Genomic DNA, 19940 nt, shown 5'->3' with positions numbered 1-19940 from the left:
ATATTACAGATGACTTATGTCAATGTTTCTTTTTTTTGCCCCTTTTCTGTATTTTCTATGTTTTTATATTGAGGTTGTTTTATGTTTATGATTCCAACAATCCTTAAAGCCTTTTGAATTTGGGAAAAACTAATTATTAAGTGTTTATATTTTCCTCTTATAAATTCAATAAAAAACTTCCAAACTGAATTTTAAAATCCAATTTGGAATTGTACTACTGATAATAGCCTACATTAAATTTGCCTTTGGTTTTCAAGAAAGTGTAGCTAATGAATGAAGCCTCTGCTCCCTTTCCAGATTACAGAATATGTAAGTGTTACTAAGAAACCTTAGAATACTCAGAGGTTCCAAAACCTAATATAAATATTATCAGGAATCTGACTATGAAAATGTGGGTGTACTTTTACTTTCATTTCAATTCCACAAAGTTCACTGAGCACCTACTATGTGACAGGTTCAATTCTCTTAAAACACTAGTAATACAGCACTCAGCAAAACAATCAAAATTCCTGTTTTCACTAAGATTACAACCAGTAGGAGGAGACTGGCAGTAAACACATAAATCAATAAATGAATATTTCTGGTAGTAGTAAATATTATTAAAATTGAAAGAGAAAATCAGGATAGACAAGGACTATAAAGGAAGACAACTTTAACTAGAGCAGTCAGCAAAGATGTTTCTGAGGAGGTGACATTTGAACTGAGACTTTCAATTACAAGAAGGGACAGCTACTTGTTTGGGAGACCCTTAGTCAATTTCACCTGCATAAATCTGAAGGGCCTCCCTCTTTTCACATATTGTACAGTCATGGCCACAGGTCACATTCAGGGAGAATAAAGTGAGTGAAGCTTTCTGAGGGAGGAGGGTTGTTCCTCTACACAAAGGGGATGTCAGTGTCTCCTTGTTTGTTATTTTTCTAAGATTGTGATACACTGCACTATATAACTGATATAACTGTTCCCAGCTATGTGGTTTAATTAACAGTCCTAAAATGGATAATTGGCTTAAAAGTTTCCTGAAAAAGAAAACATGGATTACAGAAAATATTAATAATGCAACACAAATGTAAACAAAAACATTAGAGCTGATGTCTCTCCAATTCTAGTATGATTGAATTCACAATTATTGATATTATGAGGTAAATATTCTATAAGATGTGACAAGACACTCAAAAATGAGAACATTACCAAGACGACTATTTTACATGTACATTCATATCTTTTATATGAATACCTCATTACAAAGAATAAAATTAAAGAGACTGACAATACTAAGTGTTGGCAAAGATATGCAGCAACTAGAGGTCTCATACACTGCTGGTAAAAATGTGAAAGGAACAACCACTTTGGAAAAGTCTTGGGTAGTTTCTTAAAATGTTGAATATACTCTACTATACAATTCAGCCATTCCACTCCTAGGTATTTACCCAAAAAATAACAAAAACATATATCCAAAAAAAGACATATATGAATGTTTAAATAATGGAAATGATGCATAATATATAGTATATTTACAAAATGAAATATAATTATGTAAAGTATATCTGTATTATTAACTGTGGCAGAAGCAAGATTCCTCTGGCACAGATATGCAGATACTGGCAGTTAAAAGTCAGTAGAAGAACACTAAAGGTCCAAAGAATATGACTAGCGACTAGCACACTCTCAGTGTCTGCTCCATTTTTGTTTGTTTGTTTGTTTGTTTGTTTGAGACGGAGTCTCACTCTGTCACCCAGGCTGGAGTGCAGTGGCATGATCTCTGCTCACTGCAAGCTCTGCCTCCTGGGTTCACGCCATTCTGCTGCCTCAGCCTCCCAAGCAGCTGGGACTACAGGTGCCCGCCACCACACCTGGCTAATTTTTTGTATTTTTAGTAGAGACAGGTTTTCATCATGTTAGCCAGGATGGTCTCGATCTCCTGACCTCGGGATCCACCCGCCTCGGCCTCCCAAAGTGCCGGGATTACAGGCATGAGCCACCATGCCCAGCTGCTCCATTTAATAACATAGATACCCTTTTTTTTTTTTTTTTGAGACAGAGTCTCACTCTGTCGCCCAGGCTGGAGTGCAGTGACATGTTCACTGCAACCTCCACCTCCCAGGTTCAAGCAATTCTCATGCCTCAGCCTCCCAAGTAGCTGGAGTTACAGGTGCGCACCACCACACCTGGCTAATTTTTGTATTTTTAGTAGAGAGAGGGCTTTGCCATGTTGCCCAGGCTGGTCTCAAACTCTTGAGCTCAAGCTATTGACTTGCCTCAGTCTCCCATAGTGCTAGGCATGAGCCACCACACATGGCCTAATATAGATATACTTTTTACATGTTTGTTATAATATTCCTCTATTTGCCTAAATTTAATTATTAAAGTTAAATTTCAAATTTAAAAGCATATTGTCATATAAAAATGCATTTCTGAACGCACATATTACATAACAAAATTGTTAGTAAGTGAAATTAAAGTTTCATGGTTTAACATGATTTTTTTCCAATATTTAACTATGAAAGTTTTAAAACATATAGAGAAGTTAAAATTATTGTATACTGGACACAAATATACACATTACTTAGATTCTACAATTAATATTTTACTATATTTTCTTTGTCACATAACTATATACCTGTCAAATACTTTATACATCCATCAATCCATCCTGTGAATATCAAGTTGCAGACATAAATACACTTCTCTCCTAAACATTTCATCATACAGATAGAGTTCAACATTTGCATATATTTCTTTTTATTTTTGAGTAAATTTACCTACAGAATTGTACAAATCTCAAGTGCACCAATAGATGAGTGTTGGCAAATGCATCCACTATGTAATGCAAACCCCTATCAAAACATAAAGAATTACTATCATCAAAGAAAGTGCCTTTGTGCTTTTCCAGTCAATCCTACCCTCCATGGCAACCATTTTTTCCCCAGTGTAGATTAGTTTTGCCTGTTTCTAGAACATCGTATAAATGAAATAATACAATATGTATTATTTGTGTAAGGCTATTTTCAAGTACCATAATATTTTTGAGGATTATCCATGCTACCACATTATCTGCAGTTCATTATATATCCCACTGAATATATTCAATTGTTTTCTTTTAGAGAACCCATTCTACTACTGATGTACTCCTGAGTTTTTGCAGTTTTAGGATATTTTGAATTAAGCTTGAATAAAGTTGCCGAATATTCTCATATAAGTATCTTGTGGATGTACATTTTCACATTTCTTGGGTAAATACCAAAGCGTGGAATTTCAGGGACTTCGGATAGATGTATATTTAGTTTAATGAGAAACTGTCAGATATTTTCTCTAAGTGGCTGTAGCAATTTACATTCTCACCAATTTGTAGAAGGATTCCAGTACTCTACTTCCTCAGTAACATCTGCTGCCATCAGACTGTTTCATTTTAGTCAAGCAGACGAGCTAATAATGTTGAGAACATTTTTGTGTCTTTATTGGCCATTTATGTATCTTCCTGTGTAAAAGTGTCTGTTCAGATCTTTTGGTCATTTTTGATTGAATACTTTTATTACTGACTTGTAGGCATTCTTTATGTAACTGGGACAACAGTTCTTTGTCACACATTTTGTAAATATTTTCTCTGATTTAACTATTCATTTTCATACTGATAGCTTCTGATGAACAGATGTTTTAAGTCTGATAAAGTCTAATTCACCAATTTTCATTCTTTTATAGTTCTTACTTCTATGTCCTATCCATGAAATCTTCATTTACCATCAAGTTATGAAGATATTTTGCTATGTTTCTTCTAGTAGTTTTATAATTTTATTCTTTGCATTTAGGCTTATGATTTATCCTAAATTAATTCTCATGTATGGTGTGAGGCAGAAGTTGAGGTATATTTTTCTACATGGGTATTCAGTCATTCCAGCACAATTTGTTGAAAGACTTTCTTTTTCCCATTGGATTGTTTTGGTGCCTTTGTCAGAAGTCAATTGATTATATAAGTAGGGTCATTTACCAGGCTATCTTGTTCTATTCATCTTTGTTGATCCATATGCCAGCACTATACTGATTTGATTACTGTATAAATCTTAGATGATGTTTAAAATGCCATTTTTTGGATTGTTTGAATACCTTTTAAAGAGTTATCTTTTAAATTATGTATTACCTTTTTAGCTACATGTTTCTGTATTTAATTTTTTAGTAGTTGCTCTAGAAATTATAATATACATACTTAATTTATTGGTTTAAATAAAATATTCTGCCATGTCACATAAAATACAAATACAGTCCAACAAAATGAATCCATTTATCCACCTCTCCATCCTTTAGACTCTAGTTGTCATGTTACATTGACATACTTTATAAGCCCCACAAAATAATAATGCTTGCTTTAAATAAGCATGTGAGGTTTTAAAAAAAATTTAAAGGAAAGGAGTCTTTTATATTTACTCATATTTGTCACTTATGGTGCATTTTATTCTTTCCTGAGGATGCTGGGGCTCCATTCATTTTTTTTTTCAATGTTTATCTCTCTTCTTCAAATTGAATAATTTCTATTGATTGATCTTAAAATTCGCTGATTCTTTTTTCTGTAAATGCAATGTGCTATAAAAGTCCATCCAGCCTTATATGTGTGATTAGGACCCATGCATAATTTGGTATGCATCTGAACATTCAGTGCTCCAATTTAACTGGAAAAGCCGTGAAATGCAGTTGTTCTGCCAAACCACACTTCACTCCTTTCATCTTCCTTTCTAGGGAAATATTTTAGTTTGTCAGTTATCATTGAATAACTCGAGGGCTGATTTGTAGATTTTATCCAATGTCAAAAAAGTCAATCTTGCCTTTTTCAAGCCACTTCAAATAACTATGGAAAATATTATCACCTCATAAAGTATATTGTTTTACTCCTAAGCAAGGGTGAGGAATCTGAGTATCATGTGCAAGACTCAAGATGACGCTTAGGACAGAACATGCAGAGTAAAAATAGTTTCCTTCCATATCCAGGTAATAGAAAGCTGACAATTGTAGTCCTGTCTTTATGGGATGAAAACAGTCCCTTTAACATAAGTTTTCTGAAAGGGAGAACAAATAGATAATAACTCTTCTGGTAACATATTATGGTACACTGGCCAGTGTGTTTTCGGCGATTAAACATAATCCCGTGAATCAGATTAATTCACTTGCTGAGTGTTCATTTGCGGCATCCCATTGGAATTTGTGCTAGCAGTTTGAGCACTAGTTCTGTGTGCCTATGAACTTAATGCTGCTATTGTCTCATTCTGACTTCATGGAGAATTAATCCCACCTTTAAGCAAAGTCTACTATGTTAATGGTATTTTCTGTGCAGAAATTAAATTTTATTTTCAGCATTTAGCCCAGGAATTTTTCCAGTAGGTGCTCAGCTATTTAAAAACAAAACTATTCTCAAACATTCATCATTAGACAACTGGAGTTTTTGCTGATTTTGTAACCTACCAAAATGGATAGGCTGTTGAACATTCCACATTCAAAAGTTTTGTAGGGTGGTGGGAAATGGGGGATCTTCAATGTTTATTTTAAAATAAAATAAAATAAGTTCTTGACTTTAAAAAAAAAAAGTCCATCCAGTGAAATTTTATTTCAGACACCGTATTTTTCAATTCTTGAATTTCTCATTTTTTAATAGTTGCTTACTCAGATTTTCTTTTTATTCATTACTAGCATATTTTCCTTTATATCCTTGAGCATTGTTATGATAGCTAATTTGAAATCCTGGTTAGCTAATTATATCATCTGAGTCAACTGGTCTCTATTCTTTTGGATATGAGTAATTTTGGATTGTATACTGAACATTGTGGGTGTTACATTATAGAGACTCTGGATTCTTATTATGTTATTCCAAAGAGTATTTATTTTTTTCTTGTATTATTTTAACAAGAAGTTAATCTGGCTAAACTTAGAGTGTTAAATCTGTTTCTCATAGGGTAGGTGACAGCTAAAATATCAACTACTTTAGTTTTAGATGGACTATTTAGCATCTTCATTGAGCACATGCATTTCAGGGATAAGCCTGAGATTTGGAAAGAGTTTATATGCAAAATTTGAGCTCTCTTTCTCTGGCTTTCACTTCTCTGGGATATCCCCTTACTTCTCAGAGGCTGAGGTTGCCTTGATCTCTATCCTCTAGTCTACAGTTTTCTATCAGATTTTTAGCTTCTTTGCATGGAGCAAACTGTACCTTGCTCTCAGTCCAATATCCTTAAACAGAAAAAATTCACTCACTGCCATGCATTTTTCAACATTAATAAAAACCTTTAATGGACTATTTTTTAGAACAGTTTTAGGTTCACAGGAAAATTGAGCAGAAAGTACAGAGAATTCCCATATCCCCCTCTCTCCACACATGCAAAAGCTCCCCCACTATGGACACCCTGTGGGAGAGTAGTACTTGTTACAATTGATGAATCAACATTATTATTACTACCCAAAATTTATAGTTTACATTAGGGTTCAGTCTTCATGTTGTACATTCTATGAACTTTGACAAATGTATAATGACATGTCTCCACTATCGTAGAGTTTAGTTTCACTGCCCTAAAAATCTTCTTTGCTCTTCTCATTTATCCTCTGCCTGGAACTCATGGCAACCACTGATTGTTTTACTGTTCCATAGTTTTGTCTTTTCCAGAATGTCATATAGTTGGAATAATATAGTACGTAGCCCTTTCAAATTGGCATCTTTCACTTAGTATGCCTTCTTTTAATTTTTGATACTGCCTCCATTATGTGTTTGCTTTGGGTCACTCTTTATTGTCTTTAGGTAGCTATTTTTCTAGAATTAAACTTGTTATCTATAAGAAGGCTGACCTAATATGAGCTACTCAGTCATTAAGAGAAGAGGAGTTTTAAAAACATAGATTACTACTTTTAACAGTAATGAACAGACTTCTGGCCACAGTTCAGGATAGATGTATCATAGATTATCTTAGATAAACCTATAATAATTAAATTTCAGAGTTGAAATAGATCTTAATGGTCATCTACTCTAACAAGTGATAACAAAGTTAATCCTAATTCCCATCAAATAAAATGAAATATTATTTTATTACTTATGATGTACCATTTACCAAAAAGGGACAATTATATTCTAAATATATGTAACAAACCTGTCAAGGCTGTTTCACTTATAGATTTAATTTGTAGAAAAACTGCTCCTTTCAATGAAGTCCAGTTTTGGTAATTATCATATACTTCATTTTTAATACTGGTTAGTTCCCTTTTAGTAAAAGTAAGTAATGAAAGAGTCTTATTCCAGAAATATTTGTACTCTGACAATCTTTGACTGCAAAGTAAAAAAAAATAGGATTTTAAAAAATAGTAAGCATAACAAACATTTCTTCAAAAATAGTTTTAGAGTGACCATATAATCTAGTGTCTAATTGGAGACAATTTTGAAACCAAAAGAAGGTGGTATTCATATTATGCTGAGACAAAACACAAACTAGGAATATCTCAGATAGAGTGAAGTGTATGGTCACTCTAACTCATTTCCATTTTGCCATTATTTTAACTACAAAGAAAGATAGCTAACTACCTTCATATACATTTGTTCTATTAATCTTTTTTTATTCAACCGTAAACATTTAGTGAAGAAAATTAGGTCAGAGAAATTTAGTCTTAGATCCTAAATGACAATCTTAAAGTCTTATACAGCATTTGTCCCGCATACCATGGTTATATAGGTAGTGAAAAATCTGGGGTAATAATAAATAAAACAATTCAAAGTGACTGATCCAGTGCATTTGCTTCATAAAATCCAACAGCTCAAAGTAATCACACTTTTGTCATCTCAGTGATTTTGTTCTGGTTTTAATTATCTTAATAATCAAATAAAATACAGACATAGATTTGAGAGCAGCAAAAAGGTGATGACTGAAGCCATGAGAGTATAATTATTTTGTCAATATTTACATCCCTGAGTAGACTAAGATCTATAAGGCAGAGGTTATATCTATCTTGCTCATCACAGTCTCTCTAGCATCTAGCACAGTGCCTACTGCATAATATGTGCTCAACAAATATTGAATGAAAGAGTAAATAAAATAGATGCCTCCTCAGTTGGAAAAATGGAAAAGTGAGAAGTGCTAGGGATAACACACTGGACAACACAAACATTTAAGGGACTGAAACTAAAAAGAATCCCTCAAAGGAGACTAGGGGGAACTCATCAGTGAGTAAGAAGATAAGCCAAAAGAATAATGTCAGAAAAGCCAGGGGATATGGAAATTTTAAGAAAAATGTAGTGATCAGTGTTTAAGTCTGCAGAAAAAGGCTGAATAGAGTCCATTTTATCTGGGAGGCCTTTGGTAATTAGTAATTAGTAATTTGGTAATCAGTAATGCCACACAAATTCTTAGCATTGTCCAATTTGGGGAAATTCTTATTAAACTTTTCTAATACATAAGATTTTGTCATTTCAGGTTTTCTTGGAAAGTGATTAAATTGTCTTTGAAACAATGAAACTCATGGGCCAGTTTATCTTAGATGGTCTCCCTGAAGTAGTATATTATGATTTGTATGTTACATTCAGTGATGTTACTCATATTTGTGAAATCAGTGAAAACTTAAATCTTTCTCCAATGTATCTGAATAATTAACTCCCTTTCATTAGATTATCAAATAACCCAAGAACTTTAAAAAATTTATCTTTCTATTAATAAATTTGCTTTGATGTAATCAAAAAAAGTTATTACGATTTGCTTCTTTAGGCCACAATAATTTCTATTGCCTAATTTGCTTATAAATGCTTTTATTTGATTAATTTTAAAAAATTATATACATCCAAATTAATGTAATTTCTTGCTTGTTTCATTAAAGCATTCTAAAATATCTTACTAAATGGCAATTATAATGGTATACTCCTAAGCCAACTTTCCCTTACTCAGATCCTCCAAATGCCTGTGACTACTCCAATGGTATACTGACAACAGAAGTGAGAATCACAAAAAATTAATAATTAATTTTTTTAAAAAGTGAGAGAGAGGAAAAACCTGAGTAGAAAGAGAATTTTTAACCAAATTACAACCCATTCATCTCGCTTTCACCAGGAGCCCTCCCAGAACCTTGGAAGGAAGTCCTAAGTGAGAGACTCTGAAACTTAAGCATCATCTGGTTCACAATAAATTTGCCTCTATTGGTAACCTTAACATTCTCTGTGAAATAAGAGGCAAGAAAAACAGTTGCTAAGAGATGAATAACACCAAGGAGCCTAAGCAGAATATTGAGGATTCCTCACTAAGGAATTAGTGTTTAACAACCTGGAAGTAGGTATGAAGTCCAAAGGATTTAAGGGTAAATACAACTAAATGAGTAGAGGTAAAAGGACTTGGAGTGTTGGCAAACTCCTCTATGTAGAAAATTCTAAAGAAGACACACACACACACACACACACACACAATACTAGAATTAATAAACAAATTCATCAAGGTCACAGGATACATGATACATATACAAAAATCAATTTTATTTCTGTATATTAACAATGACCAATCCCCAAGATAAAATTAACAGTCCCAATTCATAACAACATAAAAAGAATAAAACACTTAGAAATAAATTGTAATAAAAGAAGTTCAAGAAAACAAAACATTTTTGAGAGGGCTAAAGATCTCCATGGAAAAACATACCACATTCATGAATTGAAAGATACAAAAATTTTAAGGTAGAAATTCTCCCCAAATTGATCTATAGATTCAATACTATACCTATCAAAATCCCAGCAGGTTACTTTGCAGAAATTCACAAGCTGATCCTAAAATTCATTATGGAGGGCACAGAATAGCAAAAACAATTTTGAAAACAAAGAAGGAAGTTAGAGGAATTATATTTCTTGATTTTAAAATTTATTAAAAACTATAGTACTTAAGAGAGTGTGGCACTGACATAAGACATATAGATTAATGGAATAGAATAGAAAATCCAAAAATAATCCTTTACATTTATGGTGAATTTATTTTAGGCAAAGATGCCGAGGCAATTCAATAAGGAAAAATTGGCCTCTAATAAACAGCACTGGAACAATTGAATATCCACGTGAAACAGGATGAATTTAGATCCTTACCTCATATCATACACAGAAGTTAGCTGAAATAGATCATAGATCTAAAGAAGAGCTAAAACTATAAAACTCTTAGAAGAAAATACAGGAGAAAATCCTTCTGACAGGCTAGACAGAGTTCTTACAGACATCAGCAAAAGCACAATCTATAAAACAGATAAATTATATTTCATTAAAAATAACAAACTTTGCTTTTCAAAAGACATTATTAAGAAAATAAAAAGATAAGCCACTGGGAGAAAATATTTGCAAATCATAGTTCACATAAAGGCCTTATACCCAGAATATAGAAAGAACTCTTACAATCACATAATAAGAAAATAAACCAATTAAAAATTGGCAAAATATTTGAGATGTTTCACTAGTAAGATATACAAATGATTAACAAACAAATGAAAAGATGCTCAACATCATTAGTAACTTGGGAAACACAATCAAAGCTACAATGAGACACTATTTTACACCCACTAGAATGACTGCAACAAAACAGGCAGACAATAGGGAGTGTTGACAAAAACATGGAGAAACTAGAATCCTCATTCATGGTGTGGGAATGTAAAATGTGCAGCCCCTTTGGAAAACAGGTTGGCAGTTAAAAAATTAAATATTGATTGGCAGGGCGCGGTAGCTCACGCCTATAATCCCAGCACTTCGGGAGGCTGAGGTAGGCAGATCATGAGGTCAAGAGATTGAGACCATCCTGGCTAACATGGTGAAATCCCATCTCTACTAAAAATACAAAAAATTAGCCAGGCGTGGCGGCGGGCACCTGTAGTCCCAGCTACTCGGGAGGCTGAGGCCGGAGAATGGTGTGAACCTGGGAGGCGGAGGTTGCAGTGAGCCAAGATCATGCCACTGCACTCAAGCCTGGGTGATAGAGCGAGACTCCGTCTCAAAAAAAAAAAAAAATTAAATATACATTAATCATATGACCTAGTGATTCCACACTTAGGTATCTACTCCAAAGAATTGAAAACATATGTCCACACAAAGACTTGTATATGAATGTTTACAGCAGCATTATTCATAAGCACCAACAAGTGGAAACAATCCAAATATCCATCAACTAGTAAATGGATAAATAAAATGTGGTATATCCATACAGTGGAATACTGTTCAGCAATAAAAAGGAACAAAAGTATGGATAAGTGCCACAACATGAGTGAACCTCAAAAACATAATTAGTAAAAGCCAGATGTAAAGACAACATATTGTATGATTCCATATATCTGAAATGTCGAGAAAAGTATAAATCTATAGAAAGAGAAATGTTAGTTGCCTGGTGAGCTGAAGGTGAGCACAGAGATTGATTGAAGATGGCATGAGGGTCTGGAGGGTCTTTTCTGGAATTAGTCAAGTGTTCTAATATTGGATGTGGTTGCCAATCTAATAGCTAACATTTGGTGGCACAACTCTGTAGGTTTATTAAAAATAATTAAATTGTCTCCTTAAGATAGGTGAATTTTGTGGTATGCAAATTATATCACAATGAGGATGTTTTTAAAAAGATACGGGGTAATAAACTATGGGATCAAGGATAGAAAACAAAGTAAAGCCAAAATATGGTTGGGAAATTAAGAAAAAATATTAGCATCCTTAATTAGACTGAAGAAGCGAAGTGAAACTGAGAGAGCTGCAAGAGAAATTTTTGGAGTTGACATTGAAAATTTTACAGATGATAAGGTCTAGCTTTACAAATAAGAAAAATTAAAGGATAAGTACTCTTTATTTCAAATAATTTATAAAAGATTCACAATAGTAATCCTCTAAAAGTAAATACTGCTAGAATATTTCAAATATGGTCTGATTTGGAATATTGAACTTAAACACAACTTTGTGAGGTGAAGTATATCTATATTTCATTCAGGTTTTTAATATCTATTTTATAGGCCTTCTACAACTAATTTGCATTTTCAAAAGACACTTTATTCTGAGTAGCAGATGTGCTGAGCCAACCAATGTGCCAACTAATATGCTGAGCCCTTGCAAGACACAGGCTGGAAATGATGTCAGGGAAAACACAGAACATGAAAGAATACTTTGCTGGAGGCTAGTGATTAAGCCCAATTGTAATTAAACAAAAGAGAGAAGAAATTAAAAACAGCAATGGACCCCAAAACATAGTTCACTGATCTACTGAAAGTTCCTTTTAGGCTCCATAAATAAAGATGATTGTATCTGAGTAAAAAGCTCATGTTTCTTTCCCTTAACTCTTTTTTTTTTTTCATCCCACATTTTGGCCTATGAATCCTTTACCTCTTCAAGACAGAAGATTATAAGCTCTTTTTCTTTATCAAGAGCAACTAAGTTTTATGGTCTGATATTTTAAAAATAATCAATAATCTAGCTTAAAATCAGCTTTTAGTAATGCAACAAAAGTCACTGAACTCTAGAAATTTGGTTTGATTTTATTTTTAACAGTATACCTTTTTCTATGGAATGCATTATATCTACCAGTGAGAGTATAAAAACAATAATTATTTCTATTCATCTATTACAAACTGTAATTTGTACTAAGTGTCTAGTTGACTAGTTACTTCCAAAATTGTTTTTAGTATGTACTATTTTTATGTAAGTCAGATCCCAGACTCCTAATTTGCAATCTTTCAGCTAAAAATGAGCAAAAATCACAGATCTATGGAAACATGTGAACAAAATAAGCTGTTAAAAGTATAACTCAAAATGATGACAAAATTAGAATACAGAATAAAAATAACACTTCCATTTGTATGTCTATGTTTCTTCAAAAATTTGAAATACTGAAGATAACATGCAAAAATGAAAATAATTAGGATCAAGTGTATCAGTCCCATAATATCCTGAAGCGGCAATAATTATTTGGTCTAGTCCCAGTCCAGCCTTTAAAGGTAAATCTTACCATCCATGAAGGCTTTGGTGTATAAATCAGATGAGCCTTCTGCGGCAGATATGGGCCAAAGCTATTACAGAAGCCAAAAATGAATACTGATAGTCCTGATTAAAATACAAAAGTTGGGGTCACCTGGATGGCATTATCCTTTTGGTTCAACACCAGATTTCTAGGAAAGGATCAAGGGGATTTCTGATGATAAAAATGGTCACTTGTTTTGTGAGTGGATTTCATTCATGGATTCATTCAAAAATTATGTATTGAGCATCAGTTATGTGCAAAGCATTTGTAAAAGGTAGATGTTCAATAGGTTATTATCAGAAAATGAATTAAAAATTATTAGCCCACAGAAATTTATTCAGAATATTCCTGGTAATAATTCTTAGATAAAAAACAAAAACTTATCATTCAAAACACTCACCCAGCATACTTTTTTAGTCATCCAGAACCTGTGTCATTTGCCATGTTGAATTAACTTATTGCCTTCCCTTTTCTAAGAGCTAAAAGTTATTCAATTCAAAAAGGAATTATTCTTTCTCATAAACATTCTCAATATATTCAATTCAAATTTTAGGAAAGAAAATGTACTTCTTAGTTTCTTTAGAACGCTGGATTTTATCTTTAGGTATTATAAACCCTCCGAAGATTATATAAAAGCAGAATTAACATGCTTTACACTAGATATTTCTGAATTTAAGGAGTATGTTAATATTATTTAGGAAGTTTTCTTATTCTATTACTTTTCTTGTCACTGGACTATCACTCAGAGGATCAAATACACAAGGAAATATTGGTGAAGAGGGAAATTAGTTACCGTGCTTTCATTCTAAATGCCACCACAAAATAAGAACAGTAACAAGGCACTAATAGAATAAGGTATATGCCTAATTTAAATTTAATTAGCAACACTATTCATTGAGATAATGGTTTAAAAAAGAAAAAAGAAAACCTAATGCTGTTTCACTTTTCTCAATCACACCAGATATAGAAACCATATTACTAAAATGTGTTTGGCTATTTACAAAGTTAGTATTAAGCATATCTTTTCAATCTTTATAATTTTCAGTTCTTTAATCTTACCTGAAGATGTATGATTGTCTATATTTAATTTTTAGCTCATCTTGCAAATGACTCAATTGTTTCTTTACTTTCTGAAATTCATTTTGTTGACTTTTTAACTGCATGCCTACATCATAAATTCTAAAAATATAAACAAACATCCCTTAAGTATTCTCTCATATGTACAATTTTCAAGTTAACATTTAAATATACTTACTTTTAATAAAAAGGAGTAGAAGAAGAAACTATGTCTCTTATATATGCTATATGAATGTACAGAAAAAATATGGAGAGACCAAATCTTGGGCACCAAATCCTGGGGAGGAGAGTGGAATTTATGGGCAGGGGGAAAAAGTAAAGAATATTGAAGAGAGGCAGAACTTTTTATCTATATTCTTTTGTATTGTTCAACTGTTTACAATGAACATAAATATTAATCACAACTAAAAATATTAATTTAATTTCATTTAAAGTAATAAATGTTCAAATTAAAAATGTCAAATATTACTGCCTTAGTCCATTTTGTGTTGCTGTAAAAGAATACCTGAGGCTAGGTAATTTATACAGAAAGAAAAGTTTACTTTGTTCATGATTCTGGTGACTGGAAAATTCAAGATTGGATAGCTGCATCAAGCGAGGGCCTCATGTTGCTTCCACTTACGGCAGAAAGTGGAAAGGGGCATGTGCAAAGGGATCACATGATGAGAGAGGAAGCAAGAGAGAAAAAAAATCAAGGAAGCCAAACTCTTTTTTTGTGTGTGGCTTTCGGTAAGAAGTCATTTGGAAGAACATGAGTTAACTTTTGGTATAATGAATGAATGAAAACTTAGGATCAAAATTAAAACTGTAAGTATATAAACATGAAAAGTAAAATTTACATGAGGAAAAAGATGCCTGACATTTTATCCACATGGTAACACTAACTCACAACGTCCAAAGAATAACATGGTAACATTATAAACTTGACCTAATACATCATGGCAATGGGATGTTTAGCTTAATTAATTAAAAAGACAATAAGATTTGTTAGCATGTAGTTGCTATAAACAGTTATTAATCTATTTCTAATATAAATGTACAGAAATATTGGTTGCCAAGAAAACACATTTTTTATCACATATAATCAAACAATTGAAAATGAACTGAGGCATTACATTCAGCTGTGAATAACAGGAAATACTAGAAATTTCCTGATAAAAAGAAGGTGCTTCTTCTCACATGAAAGTCTTGGGTGAGACCAGTCACTGCACAATTCAGCAGAGGAATAAGCTCCCACCTAGTTGGTTTTTAATGGCAGCATAGTAGCTGTCCACCTGAACCAAGAAGAGAGTCACTATCAGGAGGAACAACAATGCTCGTAATACAAAGTAGACTTTAAACCAATTCAATCTATAGATTAGGGGAGTTGAGCATCAGAGAATATTTCCAGCCATGACAATGTGAATTAGTTCTCTCGTAAACACTTCATAATTGCTGAGGGGAAAAGCAATGAAAGGATGTATCTTTAATGTGGAGCATCTGGGGACATCTCTGGAGAGCTACAACTCTGAGAAAAGGAAAGTCAAGTGATTTGGAGGGTACTCTCGATTTGCAAGGCAAAGAACAAGGACAATGGGCTGAAAGCCGGTGGCCATGCACCTCTCTCTCGTATTTTAACAACCTGCTATCTTGGGAACTAATCCATTCTTGCCAGAGCAAAAACTCCATTCACTCACAAGGGAAGGGATTAATCTATTCATGAGGAATCTGCCCCTATGACCCAAACACCTCCGATGAGGCCGTACCTCACAACAATGCTGCCTTGAGGCTCAAATTTCATCATGAGTTTTGGTGAAGACAAACCACATCCAAACTGTAACAATGACTAAAAGGGTTATTAAAAAAATAGTAACCATGTGCTTCTAACCCCAATTCCCACTGCCAAAGGCAACTACTTTTAATGTTTTTTTCCTGTTTCTCCTAGTATTTACCTCCATATTACTAACATGTTTACACTGATATTTCCTAATATTTAATTTTATATATTATTTAGTGATACATATCAGTTAAGATCTAGTTATGCTACATATAATTGCCACCTGAATATGATGGCATAAATATATATATAATCTCACATAAAACAAATGCATTGGTAATCAGTTCAGTGCTAATATCATATAGGGCCTCATATCCTTCCAACTCTCTGGTCTATCATCTTTGGTATCTGTACTTTATTCTCATAGTCCATGATGGTGGTGAAAGCTTCAATCATTACATTCCCATTCCAGGCCAGGAACAGGAGAATAACAGCCTACTCCATCCGTTTTAAGCCAATTTCCTTAAAGTACCACTGAATACTTCTACTGAACTTAGATACATGGCCATACTTAGCTGCACATGCAGATGGAAGGTGTCGTCCTTTAAAGATTAGCCCCCAGATATATTCTGTTACTTAGAAGGCAAAATGGATGTTGGGGTAGGTAGCTAATAAGAATTGACCCTCCTATACATATCTACATACTCTTCTCTTAATCCTCCCAATATAGTTAAATCAGCACTTTTTATTAAATACATTGTTATTCACTTGTGAGCAACATATAATGCCATGATTATATTTCTCTCTTGTATAACTTTTTGTTGTCTCTGGAATTAAAAATTGTCTCCTTTTCTTCTTTCGTAGTTTTCTGGGTACCATCATTTATTCTTCTTCCATCTTTGATGGAGAGGTAATTCTTCTCCTGACACCTTCAGACACAGCAGATAATCTTTCCAAATCATTTCTTTACCAGGAGGTAGCCTTCCTGGAGCTTTCTATTCCCCTGCTATAGTCTGGTTTATGCTCTGGTTTGACTACACAGCTGTCATCATAAGACTTCCCTTCTCCATCACTTCAGGAACTGTCCTCATCTCTCTTTCATGTCAATTCTCCTATACCCTGGTTCCAAAGTTTTATTCCTTCTTGGTTTACTCCTAGGAGCAAATCGTCCAGAAATGTCCTGTGCATTGGCAGTAAATTTGAGACTCTGGATGTCTGAACATGTTATTTTATCTCAGATGGAACAGTTTGGCTGAATAGAAAATCATATATTTGAAAAATATTCAGCAGAAGATTAGGACACCATTCCATTGTTTCCTAATTTCCAGTGATGCTGCTGAGAAATCCAATGACATTCCCATTTCTATTTCTTTGTGTGATATATGGTGGGCCCCCCACCCTTCCCCCTGCTTCAGAAGCTTTTTCTGAAAGAAAATTTTTTACTTTTCACTTGGGTTTCTTCAATTTGATCACAATGTATCATCATGTTAATCTTTTGTCATTCTCTGTGCTGGGCACTTGGTGAGTACTTGCTTCAGAAACTGATTTCTTTAGTTTTCAGAAATTTACCCTAGGGAGAATGATGCTTTCCTGTCAATTTTCTGTTTCTGTCTGGAACATCTTTCTATTATTTTAGTTGTGGAATTTCCTGAACAGATCTCTTAGCTTTCTTATCCTTTCTCTACCATTTTACCACTTTTAACTTTCTGTTCTTTCATTATCTTCCATCCTATCAAAGTTTTAACTTCTGCTATCACATTCTAACTACCAAAATTTCTTTCTTATTCTCCAAAAGGCCTTTTTTAATTGCCCCTTTTCTTGTCCCATGAATACAATTTGTATTTCTTTGAGGATATCAATTCTAGTGTGTTTTTGAAGTTTTCTTCAGTTTGCTGCATTGCTTCTGTTTCTCTTTGAGACTCTTTCTTTGTTTTACTTTTTGACTTTCATGTTTGAGGCTCTGCTCAGAAGGCTGATTATCCTTTGTTGTCTGTTCATAATCAAGAATGAAGTACTCTCACAACCAACATCATGCTGAATAGGCAAAGGCTGGAAGCATTCCTCTTGAAAACAAGAACAAGACAAGGATGCCCTCTCTCATTACTCTTATTCAACATATTATTGAAAGTTCTGACCAGAGTAATCAGTCAAGAGAAAGAAATGAAGTACATCCAAATAGGAAGAGAGGAAGTCAAACTATCCCTGTTTGCAGATGACATGATTCTATATCTGGAAAACTCCATAGTCTCAGCCCAAAAGCTCCTTCAGCTGATAAACAGCTTTGGCAAAGTTTCAGGATACAAAATCAACATACAAAAATCACTACTATTCCTATACACCAACAACAGCCAAGCCAAGAGCCAAATCAGGAATGCAATCTCATTCATAATTACCACAAAACAAACTGTATAGGAAAACAGTTAACCAGGGAGGTAAAAAATCTCTACAATGAGAATTATAAAACACTGGTCAAAGAAAGCAGAGCTGACATGAACAAATGGAAAAACATCACATGCTCATGGATAGGAAGAATCAGTATCATTAAAATGTCCATACCACCCAAAGCAATTTAGAGATTCAATACTATTCCTGTCTAACAATGATATTCTTCACAGAACTAGAAAAAAACTATTTTAATATACATATGGAACAAAAAAAAGAGCCCAAATAGACAAAGCAATTCTAAGCAAAAGGAACAAAGCCAAAAGCATCACACTATCCAACTTCAAACTATGCTACGGGGCTACAGTAAGCAAAACAGCATAGTACTGGCACAAAAACAGAGACATAGATCAATGAAACAGAAGAGAGAGCTCGGAAATAAGAACACACACCTAAACCATCTGATCTTTGACAAAGCTGACAAAAACAAGCAATGGGGAAAAGACTCCCTATTCAATAAATGGTGCTAGGGTAACTGGCTAGCCATATACAGAAGATTGAAACTAAACCCCTTCCATACACCGTATACAAAAATTAACTCAAGATGGATTAAAGACTTAAATGTAAAACCCAAAACTATAAAAAACCTGGAAGACAACCTAGGCAATACCATTCTGGACATAGGAATAGGTAAAGATTTCTTGACAATGATATCAAAAGCAATCACAACAATAGCCAAAATTGACAAATTTGATCTAAGTAAACTTAAAAGCTTCTGCACACCAAAAGAAACTATCGACAGAGTAAACAGACAACCTACAGAATGGAAGACAAAATTTACAAACTACGCATCTAAAACAGGTCCGATATGCAGCATGTATAAGGAACTCAAATTTACAAGACAAAAACCAAACAAACAACCCCGTTAAAAAGTGGGCAAAAGACATGAACAGACACTTCTCGAAAGAAGACATACATGTGGCCAATGAGCATATGAAAAAAAACTCAATATAATTGATCATTAGAGAAATGCAAATCAAAACACCAATGAGATATCATCTCACACCAGTCAGAATGGCTATCACTAAAAAGTCAAAAAAAAAAAATAACAGACGCTGGCAAGGTTATGTAGAAAAGGAAATGCTTATACACTCTTGGTGGGAGTGTAAATTAGTTCAACCATATTGTAAAGCAGTGTAGCAATTCCTCAAAGACCTAAAAACAGAACTACCATTCAACCCAGCAATTCCATTACTGAGTATAAACGCAAAGGAACATAAATTATTCTACCATAAAGACATTTGCATGCGTATGTTCACTGCAGCACTATTCACAATATCAAAGACACAAAATCAACCTAAATGCCCATTAATGACAGATTGGATACAGTCATAAAAAAAGAATGAGATCATGTCCTTTGCAGGAACATAGATGGGGTTGGAGGCCATTATCCTTAGCAAGCTAACACAGCAATAGGAAAGCAAATACCACATGTTCTCACTTATAAGTGGGAGCTAAATGATGAGGATGGATGGACACAAAGAGGGGAACAATAGACACTGGGGCCTACTTGAGAGTGGAGGGTGGAAGGGGGAAAAGATAAGAAAAAATATCTATTGGATACTAGGCCTAGTACTTGGGTGACGAAGTAATCTGTACAACAAACCCCCATACACAAGTTTACCTATATAACAAACCTGTACATGTACCCCAAACCTAAAATAAAAGTGTAATTTTAAAAAATGAGGTACTAGAAGCACAACTGGACT

At 33.7% G+C, this 19940-nt stretch overlaps 1 protein-coding gene across 7 annotated transcripts in view; it reads right to left on the bottom strand.

Moving 5' to 3' along the window:
* LEKR1 (leucine, glutamate and lysine rich 1) overlaps positions 1–19940 on the bottom strand; it is a 215846-nt gene that overhangs the window by 107695 nt on the left and 88211 nt on the right. For 5 of the 7 annotated variants that reach the window (XR_010155848.1, XM_054681212.2, XM_526361.7 and 2 more), the window contains 2 exons: positions 14016–14135; positions 7116–7291 (listed from right to left, as the gene is read on the bottom strand). Coding sequence is in view for 6 of the 7 variants with exons in the window: in XM_054681212.2 (XP_054537187.1) it covers positions 7116–7291; positions 14016–14135 (296 nt within the window). In the remaining variant the exon portion in view is untranslated. Of the gene's footprint in view, positions 1–7115; positions 7292–9451; positions 10213–14015; positions 14136–19940 lie in introns of those variants that run through there. The other 2 variants (XM_009446734.4, XM_054681210.2) reach the window with 2 other exon arrangements.

This window comes from Pan troglodytes, chromosome 2 (genome assembly GCF_028858775.2).
Source record: "Pan troglodytes isolate AG18354 chromosome 2, NHGRI_mPanTro3-v2.0_pri, whole genome shotgun sequence".
Classification (NCBI taxonomy): Eukaryota; Metazoa; Chordata; class Mammalia; order Primates; family Hominidae; genus Pan; species Pan troglodytes.
The sequence above is the reverse complement of the archived record's forward strand: the minus strand, read 5'-3'. Positions and strand labels throughout refer to the sequence as shown.